Source organism: Eptatretus burgeri, chromosome 8, assembly GCF_056783735.1.
Source record: "Eptatretus burgeri isolate ZD-2024b chromosome 8, Ebu_testis_v1, whole genome shotgun sequence".
Classification (NCBI taxonomy): Eukaryota; Metazoa; Chordata; class Myxini; order Myxiniformes; family Myxinidae; genus Eptatretus; species Eptatretus burgeri.
The window spans coordinates 44,014,812-44,029,857 of NC_140968.1; the positions used below are offsets into that span (position 1 = coordinate 44,014,812).

The following is a 15,046-nucleotide window of genomic DNA, read 5'->3' on the forward strand; positions in this document are numbered from 1 at the left end:
AAATGTCCATTTCATAGGCTGCAAATTGTCTCAAAGTCCATTCAAAATTGTTCAATGTCCGTAAGGATATGCGAGGGACATATAAATCTGTTAAAGAAATACAGCAAATGTGGTTGAGGAACCATTTTATGAATAAGCATCAAATCATATGAAAATCATAAAAATTTGATTTCACTGGCCTTAAAATATGTGTAAACATCTCCCAAATCATTTGAATCACTTTAAGCGATTTTCAAATATGCATATTGCAGTGAAATAAACTAAAAAGGCAATTATCAAGCTTGTCCTTCTGTGGATTAAGTGACCCGAGTTCCAAAATGGATCCGTATCACCACAATAAATCGCAAGTAATTGAAAAATGGCTACCACACACATGCACATTTGAAATGACAAGAAACACCCACTCCCCATAGTTAATCTATCTATAATTCCAGCAATCTCTATGTGTCTGTCTGTCTGCGACCGCTGTTTCTCGACAACCACTGGTCTGATCTAATTGAAACTTGCCAGCTACATTTCTGGGGCCCCGTGGATGTGCCTTTTCAAGGTTTGATATTAATCGGACAAGTGGTTCCCAAGTTATGGCCATTTGTTTACCAAACCAATGACAGGACACGGTGCTATGACATCACCATTGACGTCACAATTCTTTATCTTTTTTTTTCTTTTTTCTTTTGAACATACGGGCATGCACTAGTATAGTAGATGCCAGGAAGGTCATGCTATTATCATTATTATTGCCAATTACTATATTCCTGTTTAAAGTATTATTATTTTATTATGCGGTTAATATTATTATGCTATTATCATAATTTTGGCCTCTGCCGCCAAAGGTGGATGGAGGTTATGTTTTCACCCCTGTCTGTCTGTCTGTGAGCAGGATATCTCAGAAAGTTGTGGATGGATTTGGATGAAACTTATTGGACATGTTGGGTGTATAATGCGGACAATGTTGATTAGATTTTCGTGAAGATCCGAATCCGGATCTGGATACGAGAATTATTTAATTTCTAAAGTGATTCTTCAGGATTGAAAGATTGGGCCAAAAACGATATATAGCATGATATTTCAAGAATGTATTGGGGCCCAATATGTTGTCGTGGATCAGTCATTACGTGGCAGATGTATGTGCTCCACCAAGCGCCCTTCTAATTTAGTATGATGTAACTATCACTAAGTGAACTCGACTCCCAGTGACATGGATGAAGCTCAACAAAGTTATTGATTTCATATAATATTTGTTAATGGTTAGAGCTATCAGTGTATTGATCCTTCCTGAGTCTAGCATTTGATCAGTGGAAAGAAAATATCACATTGTTTCAGCTTCCATCAAAATATGTCAATAAAGTTATCACAATGTTCTTTAAGGATACTCTTGATGGTCTTCTTGATAAGACTTGATGTTTTCAACGCCTTCATGATCAGCATTTTCCCAACCTGTGTCGGAGTGGCGACCTGTCCAAAATTGTGCCCAACAGCCAAGGAGACTGCTTAGGCAGCACCAACGCTCTGCACAGAGTGTGGTCCCAACGGATGGATGGATTTTCCGCTGATGTATGGCACATATCTCTACACGGCAGGTTCTCTTTTGTAGCAAGACCATGACCTAGCGCCATATGTCCCTTGACAGTTGCACCTTTTGAGTGCCATGATAGCAGATGGTACAACACCTGTAATCAGTGTTATTGTGTTCTAGTGGTTGTGCTCCCATTTCCAACTAAACCATGCACTCTTCACATCCAGCGGTGGCATGTGCAAAAGATGAGCACGTCACCATGATGTGGAGATCTGCACTAAGGTTCTCAGCAGATGCTGCATGAAGGCATTTGGTGTTGGTGGAATTTCTTCCCCTTAGCCATCTACTTGGTGAACAGATGCCAATGAGTTTCCTGGAGTGTATGAATACCTTCAGTGTAACTTGAAGCCACAGATTTTGAAAAGGCTTCCATTGCCATGTTTGACAGTTGTGTTGTTTGCCCAAATTATTGAAACCCCTGAACGATGTCGTTGTCTTCTACAGTGTCTAAAATAATGTTAACCTATTAATCACGATTCATTCATTTTTGTGAGGATGGAGAGATGAAAAACAAACACCCCATGCTGCATGGTTCAATTTGTCTGGGATATATATTCATACCCAAGTACCTTCATTACATTGGAATCGATAAATGAATGAACCATTTTAATCGCTGCTGCCGCAACTTAGACACCGATTGTTAAGGCCCGTCACACCTTGAAGGCCCTGTCACACCTTGACGATTTAGCCAATGTATGCCTGACGTATGCAAAGTTGGGCTAAAACGCCAGCACACGTCGGATACGGGTAAGTTTGTATACGTTAAGAGCATGGTGGCATACGTCGTAGTACGCTGGCTTTCGTCATTGTACTTTGCGGTTGTCCTCAAATTTTAGCATGCTTGAAATTTTACGATGTATGCCAGCGTATGACTCACACGTTCCACTACGCTGGCCATAAGTTGTAGGCACGTTATGCGATCGTTGACACACGTCAACACACGTTACTTGTATGTTACTCATAAGTCAAAACACGTCGATGTAATGATTAGCGTACCCGAAATTTATTTATAACCTATGAGTAACTTGTTGTAGGCACGTTACACGATCGTTGCACACACGTCGAGGCACGTTATGCGATCGTTGACACACGTTACTTGTAACTTACTCATAAGTCGAAACATGTCGAGGTAATGCTTAGCGGACCCAAAACTTATTTCTAACCTATGAGTAACGTGCTTTGAACCTATGTGTAACGTACCTCCAATGCATATTGACATATGTAGACGTATTTGATTGACGTCTTCCGGATGACCACAGAACTTACTCAACGCGTTTCTTATTTACAGCTACCGTATAATGGCGTATTGGCAGCGTTTAAAAAAAAAAAAAACTTCCAATATTTCGTCACGTGCCGTTAAGTCACGCCCGATTGCCTCTTCAGTTTGCTCATGTCTTATTCTTAGTTCCTCCTCTGTGAATATTTTCTGTTGGAGGATATTGTCACGTCGAAACTTAAAAGCAAATGTCCGAATATATTTTAAAATTCGTGATAGACTTAAAAAAACAAAACAATAAAAAACAAGAACAACAACAACTTCAGATATTTCGTCACGTGCCTTCAAGGAGCCAAGGAGAAAAAAATAAAATGTTCCTTGATGGAGAAAATATAAGTTTCGGGTATGCTAAACATTACCTCGACATGTTTCGACTTATGAGTAACTTACAAGGAACTTGTGTCGACGTGTGTCAATGATCGCATATCGTGCCTACAACTCATTCCCAGCATAGCGGAACGTGTGAGCCATACGGCGAGTACGTCGTAAAATTTTCAGCATGCTTGAAATTTCACGACGTACTAAACGTACCACGAAATATGACAGCATACTTCATCGTTTTTCAGCGTGCTCTTAACGAATACACAACTTACCCATACCGTATTCGAGGTGTGCCAGCGTTTTAGCCCAATTTTGCATACGTCAGGCATACGTTGGCTAAATCGTCAAGGTGTGACTGCGTGGTTGACACTTCCAATTCTCAGGTGGTTATGATTTAAATGATTTTACAGGCTATGCCACGAGTTCGTCGGCGATACGTGCAGCGCGCTATGCCTAAGATAAACTATCGTTGGGCATAGGTTGTGAACGCCGACAACAGGCTAAGCATTCGTTGGTATAAGTTATCTATAAGACAATGAAACGTTCTGTGCCCGTTACTCATATGTTATGCAAACGACCAACACGTTATGAATACGTCCAAAACTTAAAAAAAAACATCAAAATTTCAGCGTACGCCAACGTTTTACATACATTTCTATACGTTGCCATTGCTGGCTAAATCGTCAAGGTGTGACAGCGCCTTTACACTTGTGCAGACACATTTCTAGAAGAATGGCAGGAATTACAGGTGCTCGCCATTGTTGCCAAGATCTTTTGATCAAACAGAGTAAAACATTTTGGGATGAACTTAAGTACATCTCATGATCACATCCTTTTCTCATGTTTCTGCAACCATTGGGTGAATTATTATTCACTGATTGTGTTGACATCCCACAAGACACCTTCCAATGATTTGTAAAAATCATGCCACTGTGCCAAGGCTGTGATTAAAGTGAACAATGGGCCAACCAAATATAAACTACAAATACTAATCAGTGGCCAGGCAGGGGGACATCTGTGTAATATGTATGCAAAAAGAGGGCATGGTGGTAAACTGATTAAAAATGAGGGGAAAAAGGAAAAGGAAGGAGAATAGACGGATAAAATTGGAAGGTACATCAGACGTATGGGAACGGGGGAAGTGGTTGGAGAATTTTATGATCTATCGTGATATCGATGATTTTTGTCACATTAACTGACATAACTGATGGCGAATTGATGCTGCTCTGAGTTGTGTCATGATATCGGTCATTTTTGTTCATAGATGCATATAATCATTTTGGAATGATAATTTTTAAAATATTCATTATAGTGATTTCCTTGTCATCGCTTGTTCAATTATATTTATTACCTACACCACCGAAGGTGAAGGAAGTTGTTTCACACCTTTTGGGTGGTCGCTAGACGACCGTTATTCTCAGGTTTTCCATCCATGTATGTAATGGACAGCTCTGGAGGCCAGAGGAGTCAACCGATTTTGATGAAACTTGACTGGTAGGTTCATACCAGGAGAGTTATATGCTTTTGAGCACCGTTACTATGGACACCACCGTTGCCTAGCAACGGGACTTTGAAATGTTTGAAAAAATCCGAAAATATTTATATATTTTTTTTTTCAAAAATCAAAAATCGGCTTCTGCACTTTTATGAGCACTACAATCAACCTCTTTGTCAAAAATTTTCAGCCAGATCCGTCCAAAACTGCATGACTAGCAGAGATGCCAACTTTTGGAAATCAGAATTAGGGAGGATTTGCAACCGACACCAAATAATGTGCGCGAAGCGCACATCTCGAGCGCGGAGCGCTCGACCCTTGCGGCGGAGTCCAGGGCCCGCCTTAGGGCCCTGGAAGCTCTGGGGTTCCAGACGCTCTCTAGTGCCCTCTGAGCCCTATTTTGGAGCATTTAACATGTTAAGAATTCCCACTTTTTGAACAAAAAAAGGGGAAAATTGTGCACTTTTTAATGTTACATGTATGTTAATATTAGTAAGTTAGGGGACAATCAAAGATTAACAAAAAGCACAAAAGAAGCAATATTTTTCTTACCTTACTGGCTGGTACTACTGCTGCTTGCTTTTTCCATGGCAGCTTTGCTGAGTGACAGCTGTGTGGCTCTTTTAGCCCTTCTGATTATGTCTTTGCTGTATTCTCTCTGGTAGCAAGGGGTGCTATGAGCTAGTTTTTCAATTAAGAGAGCTTCCAGGGTTTTGACACTCAAATTGGGACGAAATTCAGTTTGATTCTTCCGTACAAGACTGAGTGCCCGGCTCACTTGATGCGTTCGAATGAGGAATGACCAAGATTCCCTTCATCACTTTGCTCAAATTAGGATACTTCTTGGCACCAGTGCAGGGATCTGTGAGCTGTGAAATCCGATGCCACTGCTCATCCACTCTCACTGTCTCAGTAGCAATTGTAGCTATGGAGGCGTGTGCCTGGTAGTGAGCGAATTCACTCTCAAGACTGTCTATGTCACTATCACCGCCACTGAACAGACAGGGGAATTTCTTGATGAAAAACTCCACACAGTCAAACCCCACTTCTTGGTGTAGCTTAACATCCAGCACCTGAGCATGCTTGGCTAATTCATCATCTAGCGGCCAGGTTTTGAAGATGTAATTGCAGGCTTTCACATAATATGAGCGGAACTGCACTGAAGAAACCTTGGATGTCTGACTCACTCAGAGTGAAGGTGGATTTCTTGAGACTCCTTTGTTCCCTTATATACAGTTTGGCATCGTTCCCAATCATGAGGTCCTCATCATTCTTCTGATGATGTCTGTCAGAGAAGGGTACATTTACCAGAGCAACCGATGACACCGATGGTTTCAAAAACCGTACGAAGATATCTTTCAGAAGACCATTCAATTCTCCGTGCAGGAGATGAATACAGGGTTCGTCTCTTTGGAGCAGAAGATTCCCCTTCTCAAAAAAGCTTGTTAGCATATCGAAGGAAGAAACAATAGAGTTTTGTTTGTGGAGACAAGAACATCCTGTTGACACGTTTTCTCTAGATTCCTGCACAGTGTTTGAGGAAGATGCGCTTTTAGTTGTAGAACTCGTAGTACACTTAGCCGCAGGGCGATCACACTTGCGTTTACTGCCAGCAGAAGAGGTCAGACTCGTAGTACCAGATCCAATTTTACGTTTGAGGAGAGAGCTTGAGGTAGGTGCAGCCAAGGAAGAAGACCTCTGATTCGAAGGTTTTGCTGAGCTTCTATCAAGTGATTTGGCAAAAGCAGAACTTAACTTGGGTCCTTCTTTGCCTGTAGATGGGACTATCACAGTCTTTCTCGACTCTGAAGGGATCTGCTTTGTAGATGAACGTGATGAAGGGCCGGTGATGCTACCTGCTCTCAGCATTGGTTTTGGTGCTGTCCCTGCTGTCTTCTTCGCAGCAGATACTGCAGTGGTAGTGGTGAATGCTGCTCCACTAGTGCTTGATCCTGCAGTGCCAGTACTGGCAGTAGATACAGTGCCGTCCTTCTTGCTCGTTGTTAGAGTCTTGGCTACAGTTGGTTGCATTTTTCTTCGTACTTCTTCTTTGAAGAAGAGGCGAAGTGGCTCCCACTGTTCAATCAGCCTGTCTAGGCACTGACTCCTTTGACGTGCTTTCACTCCTTTGACGCGTTTACTACTTTTGTCCAAGTAGTAGTAAATATCGATGAGAAAGTCATCTAATTCAATGGGTAAGGCCTGAGCCACCTTCTTGGCCGTATTGTGCATCATATGGCAAGGGCATCCCATGATGTAGCACTCTGGATTTTGTTTGTGGATATAAGCAGCGACTCCTTTGTGCTTGCCCACCATGACAGAGGCATGATCAGCACAAAAGGAAACACAATTTCCCCACGGAATTTTCCTGTCACTGAACTCATGATCAAGCAGTTTGAAAATGTTTTCTCCAGTGGAATCTTGTTTGCACGCAGGCAAACTTAGCAAACCTTGCTTCACAATCCCAGCACTGTTGTCATAGTACGAAATCAGGACAGGATATAGCTGAGCCTCACCACTATCATTGCTACCGTCTGTAGCTAGGCTAAATGGAGCGAGTCTAGCAATATCGGCAATAGATGAAGCAGTAACATTTGACAACTCACCAATTATTGCTGAAGTTTTTGTTCTTGCACATCCATACTTTGAAGCAACTTTTGAATCTGGAAACATCTTTTGAAATAGAGGTCCAGCATGATCTGAGACTGATATGGGCAAGTTATGTTCCACAATAAATCCACTAAAGAGAAGTTCCGCTCGGGTAACATCCTCTTCCTCGCTTGTCCCTTGTTTGGTGAAATAATTCAGAAGTGTACCGGTACTCGTGCTCGAAGATCTCTCCTTTGCAATATCTGTGTGCCGTTTGCTTCCAACGTGCTTCCGAATATCATCGCGACCTCCGTGCTCAACTGAAATATCAACGCTGCATACCGTACAATGCGCATGATGAATTCCTCTTTCAGACTTTTGAATACACGGGTATTGGAGACTGTATTCGGTCTTGTACTTCTGAGACCATTTCTTGGTCTTCGTAAGCTTCTTTTCTGCCATTTCGTAATCAACATCGAGGGCTTGAAGCATCGGTAACTTCGAAGTCGATTACTTCGGTAACTTCGAAGTGATTAGTGAACAGTGCAAAAATATCAAAATTTCGGGAGGATAAGGATAGTGATCGTAAGGGCGGGAGTTTGGGTGAATTTTCGGAAGCCTCCCGATGAAATCGGGAGGGTTGGCATCTGTGGACTAGTATGCAATTATATAGCGACCACCCATGTCGCCTACTGGCTTGTCTGTCTGTCTGTTTGTTTGTTTGTTTGTTTGTTTGTGTGCAGGATATCTCAAAAAGTTGTGGACGGATCCGGCTGAAATTTTGTGGACAGGTTGGGTGTGTTACAAGGATGAACTGATTAGATTTGGTGAAGATCCAGATCCGGATCCGACTACTAGAATATTTTAAGTGATTCTTCACCATTGAGATATAGGGATAAACTCATATATATAGCCCGATATCTCACAAAGTAGTGGACGGATTCGGATGAAACTTGGTGGACAGGTTCTCCTCTGCTGATTCAGTACTGTGTGGCAAGGACAAATTGATTCGATTTTGGTGAAGATCCAAATCAGGATCCTGATACGATAATTATTTAATTTTTAAAGTGATTCTTCACCATTGAGATAGGGCCAAAAAACGATGTAGTACCTTATAGCATTATATTTCAAAAATGTATTGGGCCCGATATGTTCTCGTGGATCAGGCATTACATGGCGGAGGTATGCGCTCTCCCGAGTGCCCTTCTAATTCTCTATTCATTCATGCGCTTCCACTACTTCATAGTGGGCTGCAGAGTTTTCAAATAACTGTGCGACTTCAGCTATCTCCCTGGGTTTTGGAAATTTTCAGAACACCTCTCGTATTTCACTTGAATATCTCATGAGAGTCTGTCATAACCATCATAGAGTTCAGGCACGTTAGCTGGATTAAATTATTTTCAACTTTTCTTGTGACAATTTTTAATTGAAGTATTATTTTTGGAGATCAACTAGCAATGGGGTTTAAGTCTTGATGTATGGATTATTCTTGAATTGGTGATACTAGCTGAAGGGCTTGTCTATGACGGACACTTAAGTTCTGTTCTTCTCAAGCAGCTCATATAAGCATGATCTGTGATAGTTGCATTGCTTAATTAGTTCCAAATCAAATTATTTTGTGTGCACATATAGCTTTACAATTGAATCCGAGCTTCAGCTTCTGATCCACTTCTGGGCTAGCACACACACCACCAGGGGGCTAACTTGGCTACATACGTACATAAGCATATGCGATAGCTCCTATTATAGTAAGGTTATACCTTATAGCTCAGTCCAGGTTGAAAACCATGCTGCTCCAAACTGGATTCTCTGACGACTTAAATATGGTTGACTTGCCAAGCTCAGTGAAAAGCTCACTTTCATTTCAGTGAGCGTTTCATCTTCCTCATGTTTTACAACCTCCCTCTTCTCTTCTTCTGATTCAGCACTTTTAAAAGGCGACAAGGAATAATGAAGATTATCCTATGCCAAAAAATGGCGTCTTTTCTTTTGGTTTGATGCAAAATGTATCCCTGCTCTTGGGGGCGTGGCTTAGAATTTGGCAGACTTATCCTTTTAAGGCTTTGCATTATGAATGAAAAAGCACATCAACTAGTGACACTAGGGTATTGTATTATATTACTCATTATAGCAAACATTTAACCCACTTTGATTAATTATAGAAAGTTAGAATAGTTAGTGATAAGCAGTGAGGAGATAAATTTTAGCTGCAAAGTAAAACGAGAAGGGCACTTGGTGGAGCGCATACCTCCGCTCGGCTGATTAGTTTACGTTTCGTATCCTATCAAGTTTCGTCCGAATCGGTACATAACTTTTTGAAATACCATGCTGTGTGTGTGTGTATGTATATGTATATATATATATATATATATATATATATATATATATATATATATATATATATATATATATATATATATATATATATATACATCTATATATATATAATTTTAGCCCCATCACTCAAAGGTGAAGAATCGCTTTAAAAATTCTCGGATCCGGATTCGGATCTTCACCAAAATGTAACCAATTCATTCTTGTTACATTCCCAACCTGTCCATCAAGTTTCATGCAAATCCATCCACAACTTTTTGTGATATCCTGTTATATGTTGTTTTTGGCCCAATCCCTCAATGGTGAAAAATCACTTAAAAAATTATCAGATCCAGATCCGGATTCAGATCTTCACAAAAAATCTAATCATTTCGTCCTTATCTCATGCCAAAGCTCTCCACAAAATTTCGCCCCAATCCATCAACAAATATTTGAGAATATATATATATATATATATATATATATATATATATATATATATATATATATATATATATATATATATATGTATATAAAAAGACCCACCCTCATCTCTCACCTGTGAATGGAGGGAATAGCCAATCAGCTCTCACCTTATCGACAACACCCAGGTCAGGTCTCACCTAATTAATTGTACTATGTGTGAACGTCTTTATAGTTGTAGAGGAACTCTGAGAAGGGTTTGAAACAGCGTCGCACTTACCTTGAGTTGGTCTTCTTGGGTTGCTTTATGCAGCTACTTTGGCTGGAGGAATGTGGGAGGGGTCAATTGCTTAGATAATCTCAGCCACTTGGGTGTAGTCGGTAGATGAGAGCTGATTGGCTATTCCCTCCGTTCACAGGTGACTGATGTGGGTGGGTCTTTCTTTCTTTATTTATTTGTTGACTGCTTTTGACGTTTGTACATCGTACATGCTTGGGAGCCTCATTGGTATGCATTGCTGTCTACGCTATCGCTCATGATTTGCCAACAAGCGATGAAACCGGTCCCATAGCGGAGCAGGTGTATAGCTTTGGGATTCTTATTTGTGTACTATGTGTGAACGTCTTTACAGTTGTGGAGGAATTCTGGGAAGGGTTGGAAACAGTGTAGCAGTTACCTTGTGTAGGTCTTCTTCATGGGTTGCTTTATGCAGCCACTATGACTGGAGGAGTGTGGGAGGGATCAATCAGTTATATATATATAAAATTGGATAGGTACCTGGAAGTTATGGAGATAGAGGGGTATAGGGATGTTGACAGGACTTTTAGGTAGTTTGAGCATTGATGGGTGATTGTGTGCATGTGCACAGAGTGCTGTTGGTGGGGATCTTTTCAAGGGCTGTTGTATGGTTGATGTATGTTTTCACCAAGCCAATGCCCCCTCCCCTGAGTGAAGAAGAAAAATAAAAATAACAATAATTAAAATAAAAAAAATACAAAAACTACAAAAACTTTAAAAATAAAATAACAATAACAAAAAATAAAATAAAAAATTAATTAAAACCTTTTTTATTTTTGCATTTTCTTCCTTGGATCTTGTGTAGATAAATTAGTATAGTGTTCGTGCAGGCATGAGGGGCCGAATGGCCTCCACCTGTGTTCGATTTCCTTGTGTCCTTGTATATGTATGTATGTATATGTGTGTACACACACACACACACACACACACACACACACACACACACACACACACACACACACACACACACACACACACACACACACACACACACACACACACACACACACACACACACACACGAGGTCCGTCTAAAAAGTAACAGGACTGACCACAGAAAGTTTATTCCAAAAAATATATTGAAATCACAGCTTGTCCCCTTCAAAATAGTTTCCCTCCAGTCTCACACACTTGTTCATCCTCTTCTTCCACACTTCGATGCACCCCCAGAAGGCTTCTTCTGGAATCCTCTGGAACTCCGTCGTCATGGCCCTTTTTATGGCTTTCACATCAGGAAATCGGGTCCCCTTGATCACCCCCTTGAGCTTGGGGAATAAAAAAAAATCACAAGTGGCCAAGTCTGGCGATTACGGGGGTTGCTCCAGAGTTGGCACGTTCCTCTCAGTCAGAAACTGTCGGATGCTCAGGGCACTGTGAGCAGGGACGTTGTCATGGTGGAGCAACCAGGCGTTGTTCTCCCACAGATCCCTCCTCTTGTCCCGGCCTGATCTCATGAGGTGCCGGAGGATTTCCTTGCACACGTATTGATTTAGTGTTTGACTCTGTGGTAAAAACTCGAAGTGGACGATGCCCTTGATTTCAAAAAACGTGGTGAGCATCACCTTGACCTTCGACTTTGACATCCTTGCTTTCTTTGGTCTTGGTGATGCTGGACTTTCCCACTGACGACTTTGCTGTTTGATCTCGGGTTCATATTCGAACATCCACGATTCATCGCCAGTAATGACTCTCCGGAGCAGGTCTGGATCGTCCTCCAGGCGCTCGATAATGTCTTGACAGACAGTGACTCTTTGCTGTTTCTGGTCCTCGAACAACAGCTTGGGGACCATCTTTGCGCACACCTTGCGCATTTCGAGATTTTCAGTGATGATGCTCCAAACAGTGTCCTTGTTGATGGAAAGTTCCTCAGCAATCATCCGCACCATGAGTCAACGATCTGCGCACACCATCTGCTTCACACGCTCGATGTTGTCCGCCGTTCTGCTCGTTGAAGGACTTCCAAACCGTGGGTCGGCTTCACCCTCCTCCCGCCCCTCTTTGAACCTCTTGTGCCATTCAAATGCACATGTATGTGACATCGTTTCTTCCCCCGTAGACTTGCTGCAGCATTGCGCAGGATTCGGAAGGTGTTTTGCCAAGCTTGGCAAGAAACTTCAGATTGTCTCTCTGCTCACAACTCAGACTAGACAACGTGTAAAGCACGACCTGTAAAAAAAATCACATAATGAGCACAGTCAACCATCACCAATCATATATATTGCTGGAATGTTGTGAAAGACTGTGACACAACCTGTTCATTCAAGTTGTGTAAGTGGTACACACAGCAGGCTCAGTCCCGTTACTTCTTAGATGGACCTCGTACATATATGTATATATATGTATATATATATATATATATATCTTCTTCTTCTTTCGGCTGCTCCCGTTAGGGGTCGCCACAGCGGATCATCCGTGTGATCCGCATAGTGATTTGGCACATGTTTTACGCCGGATGCCCTTCCTGACGCAACCCTGGTCGCCTCTTACGACACAGGGATATGGTACACCTATTTTAACCGGGGTATACACCGGCCCAGTACACTGGTACTCATTTTGCCGACCTCGGAAGGATGACAGGCTGAGTCAACCCCCTGGTGTATTAATTCAGTGGCTCAACGGGGCTTGAACTCAGGACCTCTTGGATCCCAAGCCGCTGCCCTAACCACTGCGCCAACACCAGGCATATATATATATATATATATATATATATATATATATATATATATATATATATATATATATATATATATATATATATATATATATATATATATATATATATATATATATATATATATATATATATATATATATATATGCACATATGTAATCTGGATAACTTACTAGCCTGAGCAATGCCTCTTGGGAGTGTGAGTTTGGAATTCCTTGTGCAATTGTAGTTTGTCCATTTTCTCTGACTGATATTTCATGTAATCTATGTGCAAATTCCTTCCTGATCGATGCGGCTAAAGATAAAGTGCTATGAAATGAACTTCATGGTTCTTTTTTTGTTGTTGTTAACAGAAGGAACATTTCACAAAAAGATGTGATGAAAGTTAAAAAAAGAAAAAAAAAAGTATAAAGGGTTGAAACCTCAACAGGCGAAAGTAATCATGAGAGTAAATAGAGATAGGAACATTTCTGAGGCTCAAAATAAATTCAACACCAGATGGAACTCATGAATTCCTTTCCAATTGTCCAATTAAGCTCAGCAGAATAGATTAAGATAAGATATTCACAATTTTGCATTAAGCTGAATTTTTTTTTGGTTGCCAAGAAACACACACTTCATACGTTGCTTGATATCAAAGCTGCACATTGCCAACAAATAACCTTACTCATCCTGAACAGGACTATGTTGACCAATCAAATAGCTGATTGGCCATCGAGCCATCTGCATGTCAATACGAAATGTGCAGCTTTGTTCATGTTCACGAATGCACAACCCCATCCACCAAGAAAGTCAAATAAATTCCAAACAACTCAAAAATGGTTCCAAGGCAATTACACAACATCTTGGTGGCATAATCAATGGTTAGGACGTTCCCTCAGAATCTGGGAGGTTGGCGGTTTGAACACGACCCCAGCCGAGTCATACCAAAGATTTCAAAATGGTACATGCTGCTTCCTTGCTTGACGCTCAGCAATGATTAAAAAGATTAGAGCATGGCCAAACAACTATAGGTCAGCAACCATTGCACAGGCTTGATGGGTCTCATGGCCTCCTCCTGCATTGAGGTTATTTGTGAGGGAACTTCTATTTATCTGGGTAAAGCACAGAACAAGCAGGAACCTTTCATTTGCTTGGACAGATTAAGCTTATATTAATGCAGAACCTGGTTTACTAATGTTGGTGTCGGTGTGTCCGCAGGTGCAAACTGCTTTGCAAATACGCGGATCATACCAGCTGGGAAGAAGGTCCGGGTGGACGAATGCACCGTCTGCGAGTGTCCCACACAGGAGAACTGGACTCAGACAGACAGCCAGGCTGAGTGTTACAACTATGGCTGCTAACACCTGCGACACATGCATTCATTGCGGTTTCTACAACACACTGAGTACACAAGCAGAGTTCTAATTTCAAAATATTTATGATATTCATTTGATTAATGTCTGATTACAATGGTGGAGCAAGTAAAGGAATAAAGTATTTTAATCAGCTGGTGCATTAGTCAGCTTATTTTTTATCCAATGAAAGGAAAGCAAATATTTATGATGATCACTTACTGTGAAAGAGGTCAATAGTCTTGGAATGAAAGGAACTGCAAGTATTTTTGGAAAAAAAAAATTGGGGGGGGGGGGGGGTCAGTGGCCTTGACAAGGAGTTTGAAATAATAATGGCATTCATTGTGAATAAAAAGTAATTTTCTACCATAGAGTTAAACATTTTTGTCGATGCCAAGGTAATGGCAGCTATGAAGAGGAAAGCTAAATTCATGATGCTGCTTTAACCTCCAAGGACAGTCTCGGTTTATTTTGAGTAGAGCAATGAATTGGATTTTAAAAAAATACAAGTTACACACAAATGAACATGAATTCAGACGAGTGAGAATTTGTCGTTCAAGAGCTCCAAATGTTGGTGCAATATCACCAGAAAGCATTCAAACTGGTTTTATTTTTTTTGGGGGGGGGGGGGTTAATTCCCCAACATACCTTACGCAAAAAAAAAAAACCTCAGCAAGTCAAATAAACTTTGTATTCAAGAAAACAAGGTGAGAATTCCTGGTAGTTCGCTTTTATTTACAGCAAGGATTG

The 15,046-nt window shown here is 41.0% G+C and overlaps 1 protein-coding gene across 1 annotated transcript in view; it reads left to right on the plus strand.

The window, feature by feature from the left end:
• The window catches only part of LOC147021626 (von Willebrand factor C domain-containing protein 2-like), a 97,599-nt gene extending 83,144 nt beyond the window's left edge, over positions 1-14,455 (plus strand). The window contains exon 3 of the mRNA XM_085891791.1: positions 14,163-14,455. Within this exon, the coding sequence (XP_085747917.1) occupies positions 14,163-14,305 (143 nt within the window). The 3' untranslated portion in view covers positions 14,306-14,455. The remainder of the gene's footprint in view (positions 1-14,162) is intronic.
• Positions 14,456-15,046: the final 591 nt, after the last annotated feature.